This window comes from Bombina bombina, chromosome 2, assembly GCF_027579735.1.
Source record: "Bombina bombina isolate aBomBom1 chromosome 2, aBomBom1.pri, whole genome shotgun sequence".
NCBI lineage: Eukaryota > Metazoa > Chordata > Amphibia > Anura > Bombinatoridae > Bombina > Bombina bombina.
The window spans coordinates 436,250,071-436,263,861 of record NC_069500.1 but is presented as its reverse complement, the minus strand read 5'-3'; the positions used below and the strand labels follow the sequence as shown (position 1 = coordinate 436,263,861).

At 39.8% G+C, this 13,791-nt stretch overlaps 1 protein-coding gene across 1 annotated transcript in view; it reads right to left on the bottom strand.

Annotated features, from left to right (window-relative positions):
* Positions 1-13,791, bottom strand: part of GCN1 (GCN1 activator of EIF2AK4) — a 293,771-nt gene that overhangs the window by 225,715 nt on the left and 54,265 nt on the right. The window contains exons 4-14 of the mRNA XM_053702061.1: positions 10,164-10,295; positions 5,063-5,171; positions 4,841-4,939; positions 4,628-4,762; positions 4,459-4,527; positions 4,257-4,365; positions 4,057-4,131; positions 3,784-3,912; positions 3,639-3,689; positions 3,313-3,411; positions 2,953-3,126 (exon numbers count right to left, since the gene is read on the bottom strand). Coding sequence (XP_053558036.1) covers positions 2,953-3,126; positions 3,313-3,411; positions 3,639-3,689; positions 3,784-3,912; positions 4,057-4,131; positions 4,257-4,365; positions 4,459-4,527; positions 4,628-4,762; positions 4,841-4,939; positions 5,063-5,171; positions 10,164-10,295 — 1,181 coding nt within the window. The remainder of the gene's footprint in view (positions 1-2,952; positions 3,127-3,312; positions 3,412-3,638; positions 3,690-3,783; positions 3,913-4,056; positions 4,132-4,256; positions 4,366-4,458; positions 4,528-4,627; positions 4,763-4,840; positions 4,940-5,062; positions 5,172-10,163; positions 10,296-13,791) is intronic.

The following is a 13,791-nucleotide window of genomic DNA, read 5'->3' as shown; positions in this document are numbered from 1 at the left end:
GATTCCCTATCGATTAGAATTTTTCTGATGGAGGTCAGAAGAGCCAAAATTAATTTTGTTTGCCTCTCTCTACGGTCTACTGTTCGGCCATCAGTGGCTCAGTGTATGGAGGTAATAGGTCTGATAGTGACCTCCATGGACATCATTTCTTTTGCTCGGTTCCATTTGAGAGCCCTTCAGTTGTACATGCTCAGACAATGGAACGGGGATCATGCAGATCTGTCTCAGAGGATAGATCTAAACCAGTCAACAAGAGACTTTCTCCAGTGGTGGTTGTCTCAGGAACATCTGTCTCAGGGCACATGCTTTCGGAGACCTTCCTGGGTGATTGTGACCACGGATGCAAGCCTGCTGGGCTGGGGTGCCGTCTGGAACTCAAAGGCACAGGGACTTTGGACTCTGATGAATTGGCCTCAGTTTTCCTTAGTCCAGTTTATCAGGTTTCAGTCAGACAACATAACCTCAGTGGCTTACGTCAACCACCAGGGAGGAAACTCTGAGTTCATTAGTCATGAGAGAGGTCACAATTGCCGTCTGCCATCCACATTCCAGGAGTGGACAACTGGGAAGCGGAGTTTCTGAGCAGAATGACTTTTCACCCCAGGGAGTGGGAACTCCATCCGGAGGTGTTCTCCAACTTAACCCTCAAATGGGGGATGCCGGAGTTGGATCTGATGCTCGGCAAAATGCCAAACTTCCAAAGTACGGTTCAAGATCAAGGGATCCACAGACATTTCTAATAGTTGCTCTGGTAGTAACTTGGGAGTTCAGTCTAGCATACTTGTGTGCTCTCCTTCCACAAGTCATTGCTCGTATCAAAAAGGAGGGCATCAGTGATTCTAATAGCTCCAGCATGGCCTCGCAGGATCTGGTATGGGGACTTAGTAAAGAGGTCATCTCTCCCTCCATGGAGATAACCTCTAAGGAAGGATCTTCTACTTCAGGGTCCCTTCCTCCATCCAAATCTCATTTCTCTGAAGCTGACTGCTTGGAGATTGAACGCTTAGTTCTATCTAAGCATGGTTGCAAGCTTGTTACTCATAAAATTTACCATAAGGCATGGCGTAAATACCTTTATTGGTGTGATTCTAAGGGATACTCTTGGAGTAGAGTAAGGGTTCCTAGAATTCTCTCCATGAAGGTCTGGAGAAAGGTTTGTCAGTCAGTACTCTGAAAGACAGATTTCTGCATTATCTGTTTTGTTGCATAAGAGCCTGGCAGATGTGCCAGACGTGCAATCTCTTTGTCAGGCCTTGGTCAGAATCAGGCCTGTGTTCAAGTCTGTTGCTCCCCCTTGGAGCCTTAACCTTGTTCTTAAAGTTCTTCAGCAGGCTCCGTTTAAGCCTTTGCATTCCATAGATATTAAGTTGTTATCTTAGAAGGTTTTGTTTCTTGTTGCTATTTCTTCTGCTCTGAGAGTTTTGGAACTCTCAGCTTTACCGTGTGATTTCCTTTATTTTATCTTTCATGCTGATAAGGCGGTTCTCTGTACTAAGTTGGGTTTTGTTTCGGATAAAAATATTAAAAGGGACATAATACTCATATGCTAAATCACTTGAAACTGATGCAGTATAACTGTAAAAAGCTGACAAGAAATATCACCTGAGCATCTCTATGTAAAAAAGAAAGATATTTTACCTCACAATCGCCTAGTATGTTCTGTGTAAAAAGTTATAATTCAGCTGCTGCCCAGCTGCAGGTAAAAAAAAAAAAAAAAAAATGAAGCCAATCAGCATCAACAGTGCTGAGGTCATGAACTCGTTTACTGTGATCTCATGAGATTTGACTCAACTCTCATGAGATTTCATAGTAAACTTCCTTAAACTGAATAGGGAAATAATATAATATGAGTGTTCACGAAGCTCATTCCCTTAGCTGTCCCGGGACAGACATACTGATTTGCTGCTTAGAAGTCCTTTAACAATTGGCTACTGAGGAACTTTTGAGGTAAAATATCTTTCTTTTTTACATAGAGATGTTCGGGTGATATTTTCTAGTCAGCTTTTTACAGCTATGCTGCATCACTTTCAAGTGTTTCAACATTTGGGTATCATGGTCCTTTAATCAGGAAATTGTTGTTCCTTCTCTATGTCCTAATTCTTCTTCTCCCAAAGAACGTTCGTTGCAAAACAGATTTACAGACGACTAAAGATTTTCGCCAGTCTTCTGTTCTGTTTGTTTGTTTCTCAGGGAAACGTAAAGGTCGGACAGTTTCTGCCGATTCTCTTTCTCTCGGCTGAGGCTTCTTTTGGGAGAAAGGTTCTTCAAGCTCAAGCGGTGGAGCCTACGGTTTAAGTCTACCTGTCTTGTCCCTCCCTGTTCATCTGTGTCCTCTAGCTTGGGTATTGATTCCCAACAGTAATTGATGAACCCTTGGAATCACCATATCTTAGAAAAGAAAATAAGATTTATGCTTACCTGATAAATCCATTTCTTTTCGTATATGGTGAGTCCACGACCCCAACCTTCTTATTTAAGACAGTTATTTTTAACTAACATCAGGCACCTCTATACCTTGTGTTACTTCCGTTTCTCCATTTACCTTTGGTCAAATGACTGGGGGTTATGGGTATGGAGGTGATGCTCAACAGATTTTGCTGTGGTGCTCCTTGCCTCCTCCTGCAGGCCAGGAGTGGTATTCCCAACAGTAATTGATTAACCCGTGGACTCACCATATCCGAAAAGAAATGGATCAGGTAAGCATAAATCTTAATTTTTCTCTCATTTTTAAAATCCTTAAAATTTGCAAACCAAGAATAAATGTAACATAATCCCAATTGCATTAAACACAATTTGTCAATAACTTTACCATGTCAATAAGTATAAGTTTACTTATTTTTCTAGCTACCCACTAGCTAATTGTTTTCCTTTTATAAATCAAGGAGAAGTTGAAGCACTTGAAAACCAGAGATGGGAAACAGTACTGTACGCTAATCTTCTTTATGCACTCACCTCTAAATGACACCAACATGCATTGCAAATATGCGTGTCTCACTCCTGATGTGCTGGTTTTAAGAGAAAAGGATTTCTGAAACCATTCAATAAGCTTCTTAGGAACTTCAGTAGTAAACTTCTTACACCACAGAGTCAACACTGAGACAGCATGTATCAGTGTTCCTTCATGAACTAACAAAAACAGAACAGAAACCAACCAAATTATATAAGAAGAACAGAGGCAAATTGAATGCACTATTATAGAGCATAAGTTAAATACTGCTATACAGAGCCACAGCACAGCATAACGGAACATTAAGCTTTTTACATTGCAAAAAAATTTAAAAAGTGATCTGCTTATTTAAGAAATCCTCTTACCTTCCTGTTGAAGAAAAGGGATAAACAGCTCTGACACGGTCCTGCTCAGCTGCTGGCTGGAGGTACCAGAAACAGCATGATGACTAAGGCTGCCAATGCCTGCAAAATGAACAAATAAAATCATAACAGATATAGCCAAAAAATGTTTTTCAATTTGTTTATCTGCAGTTCCTGCATGAAGCAACAACACACATCTACTTATTACTTCTTGTATAAAGGAAATATACTTGTCAATGCTGTTCTTAGAATGCTTTGCTTGAAGTTACTGATCAAAAAATGAAAATCCACAACATGAAACAAAAATAACAAATCTTGATAATCTTCACCTGAGAGAACACTCATTTTCTGGGCCACAGCCGAGAGTTTTCCTTCTGAGCCTTTAAAAAAAAAATAAAAAATAACAAATTAAGAGCTTTCATTTGAATTTTAGTAAAGCAGATGTCTCCATGAGCTAAGATATATCATAGTCACCTCCTAAGATGGCAAACAAGTGTTGTCCAAGTGCCTCAACTGCACCGGATTCACTACACTGATGAGACAGGTTTTGCAGGGCAACCACTGCTCCATCCATTAGACTGGTGTTGTTGGATTTTAACTGGCCTATAAAATGAAAGTCTGGTTAAAATCTGAATATAACATGGAATGTAATACTACTCAACATAAAGAATATTAGTTTAGAGACATAAAAAGAGAAAAGTGTATCAGAAAAAGATCAACTAGGCCCAACAGCAAAATCAAACTTACCTGCAAGACCTTTTCCAATATCGAGAGCATACTGACTTAGATCAATAGTAACAGAAGCAAACAGACCTCCGATTGCTGTGGAATCACAAGAAAAATGAAAATTTTTAAGTTGAAAAAAAGATATGTTGTACAGTGATAGTGGTCATAAAGAAATGTTAAAATGATATAAAGACAATCCTCCCTGAAAGGTAGGAGCTTACTTTCAATCACATTTTCAGGACTACGTAGAAGAGATTTCTGTAACATTGGCAACACTTGATCTTTAAATTCTGAATGAGAGAGATGTTGAAGCAGTGGGGCACAACTATCCTGCAATGATAAAAACAGTAAAAAAAATACACAATAAGAATGAAGTGCTAAACCAATCTTTATAAACAAATCCATAGTAACAAGACAACTTACTAGCACATATTTCTGAGGTTTCCCTTTACTCATAAGAACAGTTTTAACATAGAAGTCGAGAATGTTATTCTGTAAGAAAAAAAAACAAGAGTATTAGAAGAGCATGAATATTTAAACCTCAAATATTTCCTGATGGTGAACTGCAGTTTAAAACGGACTGAATACTAACCCTGTATTTATTAAGGATTTCCATCTCTTTGTTTTTCATGCAGAACTGTGCTGCAAGTCCAAGTATCCCTGCAAAGTTTGGATTGAGCTCCAGGCTGAAAATGATGTCCAGATATCTGCCCACAAGGCCTGCATGCTAATAATAAAACACATTATACTGACATAGCTTTTAACTACTTGCTAAGAGGTTCACAGAAATAAAGTCACTACAAACCTCTTTCCACACTCTGCTCATCTTCTTTACAGACCCCAACACAGCATGTCGGTGTGAGCCCCCCAAGACTTCCATCACTAGAAATGCCTGAATTTCCACCTAGCAAGAAAGACAAGAAGCAATAAGAAAACAGCAAACTAACCACAATTCCATGGTTAGAATCAGATTCCAGAATTATAGGAGTTACACAAAGCTAAGCAGAGATACACACAAAATACCCACCAATTTTTTCCATGTTTCTCCTTGTTGCTTCTCAGGCGTAGGAAATACAACTCTGACGACAACACACGTCCAGGATAAGGCTAATGCTGCTGCTGAGCCACTACTCTTACTGCAACAGAGAAAGCAGAACTGAATGGATAGTGTCAGCATGCGCTAATGTAAACATAGCTCAAATAGAAAATTCACCCATGCGCTAATCTAAACATAGCTCAAACAGAAAATTCACCCATGCGCTAATCTAAACATAGCTCAAACAGAAAATTCACACATGCGCTAATCTAAACATAGCTCAAACAGAAAAATCACCCATGCACTAATCTAAACATAGCTCAAACAGAAAATTCACACATGCGCTAATCTAAACATAGCTCAAACAGAAAAATCACCCATGCGCTAATCTAAACGTTGCTCAAACAGAAAAATCACCCATGCGCTAATCTAAACATAGCTCAAACAGAAAATTCACCCATGCGCTAATCTAAACATAGCTCAAACAGAAAATTCACCCATGCGCTAATCTAAACGTAGCTCAAACAGAAAAATCACCCATGCGCTAATCTAAACGTAGCTCAAACAGAAAATTCACCCATGCGCTAATCTAAACATAGCTCAAACAGAAAATTCACCCATGCGCTAATCTAAACATAGCTCAAACAGAAAATTCACCCATGCGCTAATCTAAACGTAGCTCAAACAGAAAAATCACCCATGCGTTAATCTAAACATAGCTCAAATAGAAAAATCACCCATGCGCTAATCTAAACATAGCTAAAACAAAAAATACACCCATGACCACCAGACATTTGTTTCTTTTAGTTTTTAACATCCTGTAGGTAAATCATTTTTTTCAGGATTTTATGGTTTTCCAATTTAAAATTTAAAAAAACAGGGATGGAGCATTTTAGTAGATAGGGAAATTAGGCTCCTAATATTAAAAGAAAGGGCTAGTGTCTCCAGGCAAGCAGGATATCGGAGTTGATTGTAATAAATCTTCTGCAGGTACACACTTTTAAAAGCACTGAGCTCTCTCCAACCCTCTCTCTTTTTTTTTTGTTTTTTTAATGCCTCGTGGTTACATAGCTTTGCTAAAAATCTCAAAAGGGAAAAAGAGCTATTTCAAATGACAAAATAACGGTAAATTACTTATCTGTAAAACAATTTAATAAGAAAACATTATTTCCTCCATGACATGCATCTACCATTTGTACTGCATACACAAAATCAAAATGCCACAATCATCCATACAAACATACAAACTGGGCGTCCCCAGTTATCAAGCAACAATGGAGTGGAGGAGGTCAGATGGAGAGCAAAAAAGCAACCCCAGGTTATATATGCAAAACCATGGGTATATCTGTGCAGGATACAAACACTATCGCCTAGATTTAGAGTTTTGCGGCCAAAGGGGTGCATTAGCTACGCGTGTTTTTTTCCCCCGCACCTTTTAAACAACGCTGGTATTTAGAGTTCTCAGAAGGGCTGCGTTAGGCTCCAAAAAGGGAGTGTACAGGCATATTTACCGCCACTGCAACTCTAAATACCAGCGGTGCTTACGGACGCGGCCAGCTTCAAAAACGTGCTCGTGCACGATTCCCCCATAGGAAACAATGGGGCAGTTTGAGCTGAAAAAAAATCTAACACCTGCAAAAAAGCAGCGTTCAGCTCCTAACACAGCCCCATTGTTTCCTATGGGGAAACACTTCCTAAGTCTGCACCTAACTCCCTAACATGTACCCTGAGTCTAAACACCACTACCCTTAAACTTATTAACCCCTAATCTGCCGCTCCGTACACCGCCGCAACCTACGTTATCCCTATGTACCCCTAATCTGCCGCTCCGTACACCGCCGCAACCTACGTTATCCCTATGTACCCCTAATCTGCTGCCCCTAACACCGCCGGCCCCTATATTATATTTATTAACCCCTAATCTGCCCCCCCCAAAGTCGCCGCCACCTACCTACAATTAGCTCGCATTCTTTCGCGGCTGGAAAGTGAGTGTTAGACCCTTTCCTGACTGACTCTAAATACCAGCGGGCGGTAAAAACCAGCGTTAGGACCCCCTAACGCTGGTTTGGACGGCTAATGCAGAAGTCTAAATCTAGGCGTATGAGATTAAGGCAGTTCATGCACTATAAGCAGTTCATGCAAATGGAAAAGAAGCAGTGGTTAGGTAGCTGGCAATTGCAGAGGTAAAATGTATAGCAAAGAATCACAGATGTATAATGATTAGAGCAGTTCATGCACTTCAGAAAGTTCATACATCAAAAAGATGGTAAACGTTGTCAGGATAACACGTAATATCAAGTATCACCAAGATGTAACAAAGTGTTTCCATTTATGTATAAACCTTGTTTCCATATATGTATCAACTTTGATGGTATATTTTATGCCACTCCGGCACTCAAGGACAAAGTCCACCGTGAGGATAAAGAGCTGTGCAAATATAACGCTCACTGAGCGATCTCACCCAAACCGTGTCAGGTATGTAGTAGAAAGCGTCCGTGATGAAGTCACAAGTAACAGTGGTGATTCTAGCTGTGCTCCGCATACATAGAAATGTCAGCGACCTAAAACAGCATGTGAGTATCCAACTCCCTTGGCGTCCGACGTCACATCCACCAGTCAGGCAACGCGCGTTTCGGGCTCCGCTCTTCAACTTGGCCTGTCGTCATCCTGATAGCCACCTCCTTTTTAAGCTTGAAACCTGTTATCTATAAGTCACGCCCACTCTGCGTCACTACTCCACGGCTCATACATAAAAAATAGCCATCACACAGACATGCGCAAATGTATTAAGTAACAATGCAAGTACTCAATGAAATTTGTTCATAGGGTATTTTTGCGATTAAGCTGTGGCCATTTATATTAATCTCAGGTACTGAGCTACTATTTTTGGAGGGACCCAAAGGCTACAGAGTAATAAAAATAAGGAAAAAATCTATAAAACAAACTAATAATGTAAAACACAAAATATAAAAAAATGAAACTGAAAAAAATGGTTTAAGTGTCTATATAAAGACCTTCATATCTCTTACCGAAGAAAACAGATAAACCAACAGACCCTATACAAAAGTGCCCCATGTAATTTCCCTATTAATGCCAAAGGGAGTCAAAGAATCCATTTTTTGGATCCAAAGTGCTTCTTTTTCAAATAGTAATTTTTGCCTATTACCACCTCTTCTTAAAGGGCCAACCCCATCCACCACCTGAAACTTAAGTTGACTTTTATTATGCCCTAAAAGTGTAAAATGATGGGCAACAGGGGCAGAGGGGTCAAGTTTACCAATAGCTACTTTATGTTGTTTGATCCTTTCACGAATGGGTTTCGCCCACGTAGGCTAGCCCACATGGACATTTGATGACATAGACTAGATAATTGGAGCCACAGGTAAAATGTCCTCTAATCGACAGACGTTTGCCAGATCTGGGGTGTATGATTGTATCCCCCAATTGTATGGAGTAACATTGTGCACAGTTGTTACAGGGGAATGTGCCTTGTGAAACAGAATTCTCAGCTACTCTCATTGACAAACAGACTGGCAAACCATTTTTTTCAGTTTCATTTTTTTATATTTTGTGTTTTACATTATTAGTTTGTTTTATAGATTTTTTCCTTATTTTTATTACTCTGTAGCCTTTGGGTCCCTCCAAAAATAGTAGCTCAGTACCTGAGATTAATATAAATGGCCACAGCTTAATCGCAAAAATACACTATGAACAAATTTCATTGATTACTTGCATTGTTACTTAATACATTTGCGCATTTCTGTGTGATAGCTGTTTTTTATGTATGAGCCGTGGAGTAGTGACGCCGAGTGGGCGTGACTTATAGATAACAGGTTTCAAGCTTAAAAAGGAGGTGGCTATCCGGATGACGACAGGCCAAGTTGAAGGGTGGAGCCCGAAACGCGCGTTGCCTGACTGGTGGATGTGACATCAGATGCCAAGGGAGTTGGATACTCACATGCTGTTTTGGGTCGCTGACATTTCTATGTATGCGGAGCACAGCTAGAATCACCACTGTTACTTGTGACTTCATCACGGACGCTTTCTACTACATACCTGACACGGTTTGGGTGAGATCGCTCAGTGAGCGTTATATTTGCACAGCTCTTTATCCTCACGGCGGACTTTGTCCTTGAGTGCCGGAGTGGCATAAAATATACCATCAAAGTTGATACATATATGGAAACAAGGTTTATACATAAATGGAAACACTTTGTTACATCTTGGTTATACTTGATATTACGTGTTATCCTGACAACGTTTACCATCTTTTTGATGTATGAACTTTCTGAAGTGCATGAACTGCTCTAATCATTATACATCTGTGATTCTTTGCTATACTTTTTACCTCTGCAATTGCCAGCTACCTAACCACTGCTTCTTTGCCATTTGCATGAACTGCCTTATTCTCATAGTGTTTGTATCCTGCACAGATATACCCATGGTTTTGCATATATAACCTGGGGTTGCTTTTTTGCTCTCCATCTGACCTCCTCCACTCCATTGTTGCTTGATAACTGGGGACGCCCAGTTTGTATGTTTGTATGGATGATTGTGGCATTTTGATTTTGTGTATGCAGTACAATTACGAAGCTGTCTGTTTCTCCTTGTACATTAAAAGATATTTCTTGTTTTGCACATTTATTCATTATTTATTTACATTAAGTGCGGAGTCTAATATTTGAATTTATACTATTTCTTGGTGTAATTGGTAGTAGTACACTGTAGTCTCGAGCACTTCTTATTTCTCGTTCATATTTTACACGTATATTTACTTGTTAGTGCTTATCCTCTCATTTGATATAAATATATATAAAAAAAACACACACGTGTGTGTGTGTATATATATTTATATATATATATATATATATATATATATATATATATATATATATATATATATATATATATATATATATATATATATATATATATATATATATATATATATATATATATATATATAGAAGACCAGTCTCAAGGTGTAGAAAAAAAAGAAAGTTACTAGTACACTCAACATTCAGGACCAGCTTGGACATGACATACAACATGCTTTTCCTGGAATAAACACATCCAGCACATCATGAATTACCTTGGATCTACAATCTTGGTTCCCACACCAGATGACTGTAGAGACTGTAGTAAACTTTTGGAAGTTAATTCCGGTTGTGATTCCACCAATTGTTGGATAACAGACTGCAAAGCTCTACGGGATGCTGCATCTCTAGATACACAAAATATAGACAGAAAAACACACACAAATTAGCCTATGAATTATTACTAATATAGTGCAGCATATTCCCATAAGATAAATAGAATATATATATATATATATATCTTAAAGCAAGCATGACAGAGATAAACATAATGCAAATGCAGAAAAAGTTAAATGACCAGTAAATACAGTAGATTTGCATAATCAACACATGTATGATAAAAAAAAACAATACAATAGCACATAGGGGTCGAATTCAGCTGCCGGAATTCAGCATTGCACACAAGCGCTAACGCTTGTGTGCATGCCGCCTCCTGACCTTGCACAGCCAATCATGCGCGGGCAGGAGCTGTCAATCTCCACGGTCGGTCGTGAACGGGGAGATTGAAATTTGCGACCTTAGAGGTGGCGAAAGGGTAGGGAAGTAGTGGTCTAATGACCGCTGCTTGTTAAATACGGACTGCAGGTTCTCTTGAGTCGTAGGCAGGCGAAACCTGCCGAAGGGGTTGATAAATCGACCCCTTAGTCTGAACTTCAAATGAGTAGAGATTTTTTTCTGACACATTTCAAAGTTATGTCTATTTCCACTCCCCCAGTATCAAGTGACAGCCATCAGCCAATCAAAAATGCATATACATATATTCTGTGAATTCTTGCACATGCTCAGTAGGAGCTGGTGACTTATAAAGTGTAAATATAAAAAGACTGTGCACAATTTGTTAAAGGGACACTGAACCCAAATTTTTTCTTTCATGATTCAGATAGAGCATGCAATTTTAAGCAACTTTCTAATTTACTCCTATTATCAATTTTTAATTGATCTCTTGCTTTCTTTATTTGAAAAAGAAGGCATCTAAGCTATTTATTGGTTCAGAACCATGGAAAGCACTTGTTTATTGGCGAGTGAATTTATCCACCAATCAGCAAGAACAACCCAGGTTGTTCACCAAAAATGGGCCGGCATCTAAACTTACATTCTTGCATTTCAAATAAAGATACCAAGAGAATGAAGAAAATTTGATAACAGGAGTAAATTAGAAAGTCGCTTAAAATTTCATGCTATATCTGAATCATGAAAGAAAAAATGTGGGTTCGGTGTCCCTTTAATGTAAGTAAATTGGAAAGTTTTTTAAAATTGCATCCTCTATCTGAGGGAGAAACCCTAGCTTAGTACGAAGGACCGCATTATCAGCATGAAAAATGAGGTAAGGGGAATCAAATTGCAGAAAGCTCAAAAACTCTGCAAGCAGAAACAATAGCAATAAGAAACACAACCTTCCAAGACAAAAACTTAATACCAACCGAATACATCGGCTCAAACGGAGCCTGCTGCAAAACTTTAAGAACAAGGTGAAGGCTCCAAGGAGGAGAAACCGACTTAAACACAGGCTTAATTCTGACCAAAGCCTGAACAAAAGACAACGTCTGGCAGAACTCCCAAACGTTTGTGTAGAAGAATGGACAATGCTGAAATCTGACCCTTTAGAGTACTCACTGACAAACCTTTCTCCAGACCTTCTTGAAGAAAAGCCAAAATTCGAGGAACTTTAACTTTGATCCAAGATAACCCCTTAGAATCACACCAATAAATGTATTTACGCCATACCTTATGGTAAATCTTACGAGTAACAGGTTTACAAGCCTAAAGCATAGCATCTATGACTTTCTCAGAAAAAAACACATCTAGCCAAAACTTGGCGTTCAATCTCCAAGCAGTCAGTTTCAGAGAATATAGATTTGCATGAAGGAAAGGGCCCTGAATTAGAAGGTCCTTCCCTCAGAGGCAACCTCCACGGTGGAAGGGATGACATCCTTATCAAATCTGCGAACCAGATCCTGCGAGGCCATGCAGGAGCTATTAGGATCACAGACGCTCTCTCCAGTTTGACACGAGCGATGACTCGTGGAAGAGCAAGTGGAGGAAATAGATATGCTAGATTGAAGATCCAAGGAACCACCAGAGCATCTATCAAACAGCTTGAGGATCCCTTGACCTTGAACCGTACCTTGGAAGTTTGGCGTTTTAACGTGACGCTATCAGATCCAACTCCGGAACCCCCCACCTGAGAGTAATCATTGTTAAAACCTCTGGGTAGAGAGCCCACTCTCCTGGATGAAAAGTCTGCCTGCTCAGAAAATCCGCTTCCCAGTTGTCTAACCCTAGGATGTAGATGGCAGAGAGATGACAATCTAAAAATTCTGCCCACTGAAGAATGCAAGTCACCTCATTCATTGCTAAGGAACTCTGAATTCCACCCTGGTGATTGATGTAGGCCACTGAAGTGATATTGTCCAACTGGAATCTGATAAACCGGAGCAAGGCTAGTTGAGGCCAAACTGTCACAACATTAAAGATTGCTCTCAACTCACAATGTTTATAGGAAGATAAGACTATTCCTGAGTCCACAGACCCTGTGCCTTTAATGAGTCCCAAACTGCTCCCCAGCCTAAAAGACTGGCATCCGTGGACACAATCACCCAGGAAGGTCTCTGGAAACACGTGCCTTGAGACAGATGATCCTGAGACATCCACCACAAGAGAGAGTCTCTTATTAGAGGACCCAGAACTATCCTTTGCAAAAGATTTGAATGGCCTCCGATCAATTGTCTGAGCATGCATAGTTGCAAAGGTCTCAGATGGAACCGAGCATAAGAAATGATGTCTATAGAAGCTACCATCAAACCAATCACCTCCATGCATTGAGCTACTGACGGATGAATCACAGACTGGAGAGAAAGACATGAAGCAAGAAGTTTTGATTTTCTGACGTCCATCAGAAAAACCTTCATTGACAGAGAATCTATAATTGTTCCCAAGAAACATACCCTTGTATCTGGAACAAGGGAACTCTTGCCCAGATTCACTTTCCACCCGTGGGAACATAGAATAGGTAACATATCTGTATGAGATTTTGCTAGATAAAAAAATGGCGCCTGATGTCGTCCAAATAAGGCGCCACAGCAATGCCCTGAGACATGACCACTGCCCCCAAAACCTTTGTGAAAATTCTGGGAGCCGTAGCAAGGCCATATGGAAAGGCAACAAACTGGAAATGTTTATTTAGGAAAGCAAACCTCAGATACTGGTAATGATCCCTGTGAATGGGAACATGAAGATACGAATCCTTCAGATCTATAGTCGTCATGAATTGACCCTCTTGAACCAAAGGAAGAATGGCCCGGATGGTTTCCATTTTGAAGGACGGAACCCTGAGAAATTGGTTTAAACACTTTAGGTCTAAAATAGGACGGAAAGTTCCCTCTTTTTTGGGAACTACCAAAAGATTTGAATAGAATCCTAGACCCTGTTCCTCTAGAGGGACTGAAACAATCACTCCCAGGGATGATAGGTCCTTTACGCAATTTAAGAAGACCTCTCTCTTTATTTGGTTCGCAGATTACCTTGACAGGTGGAACCTGCCCCTGGGAGGACAAGATTTGAATCCTATTCTGTAACCGTGGAAAACTATATCTATGGCTCAAGGATCCAGGACATCTCGTATCA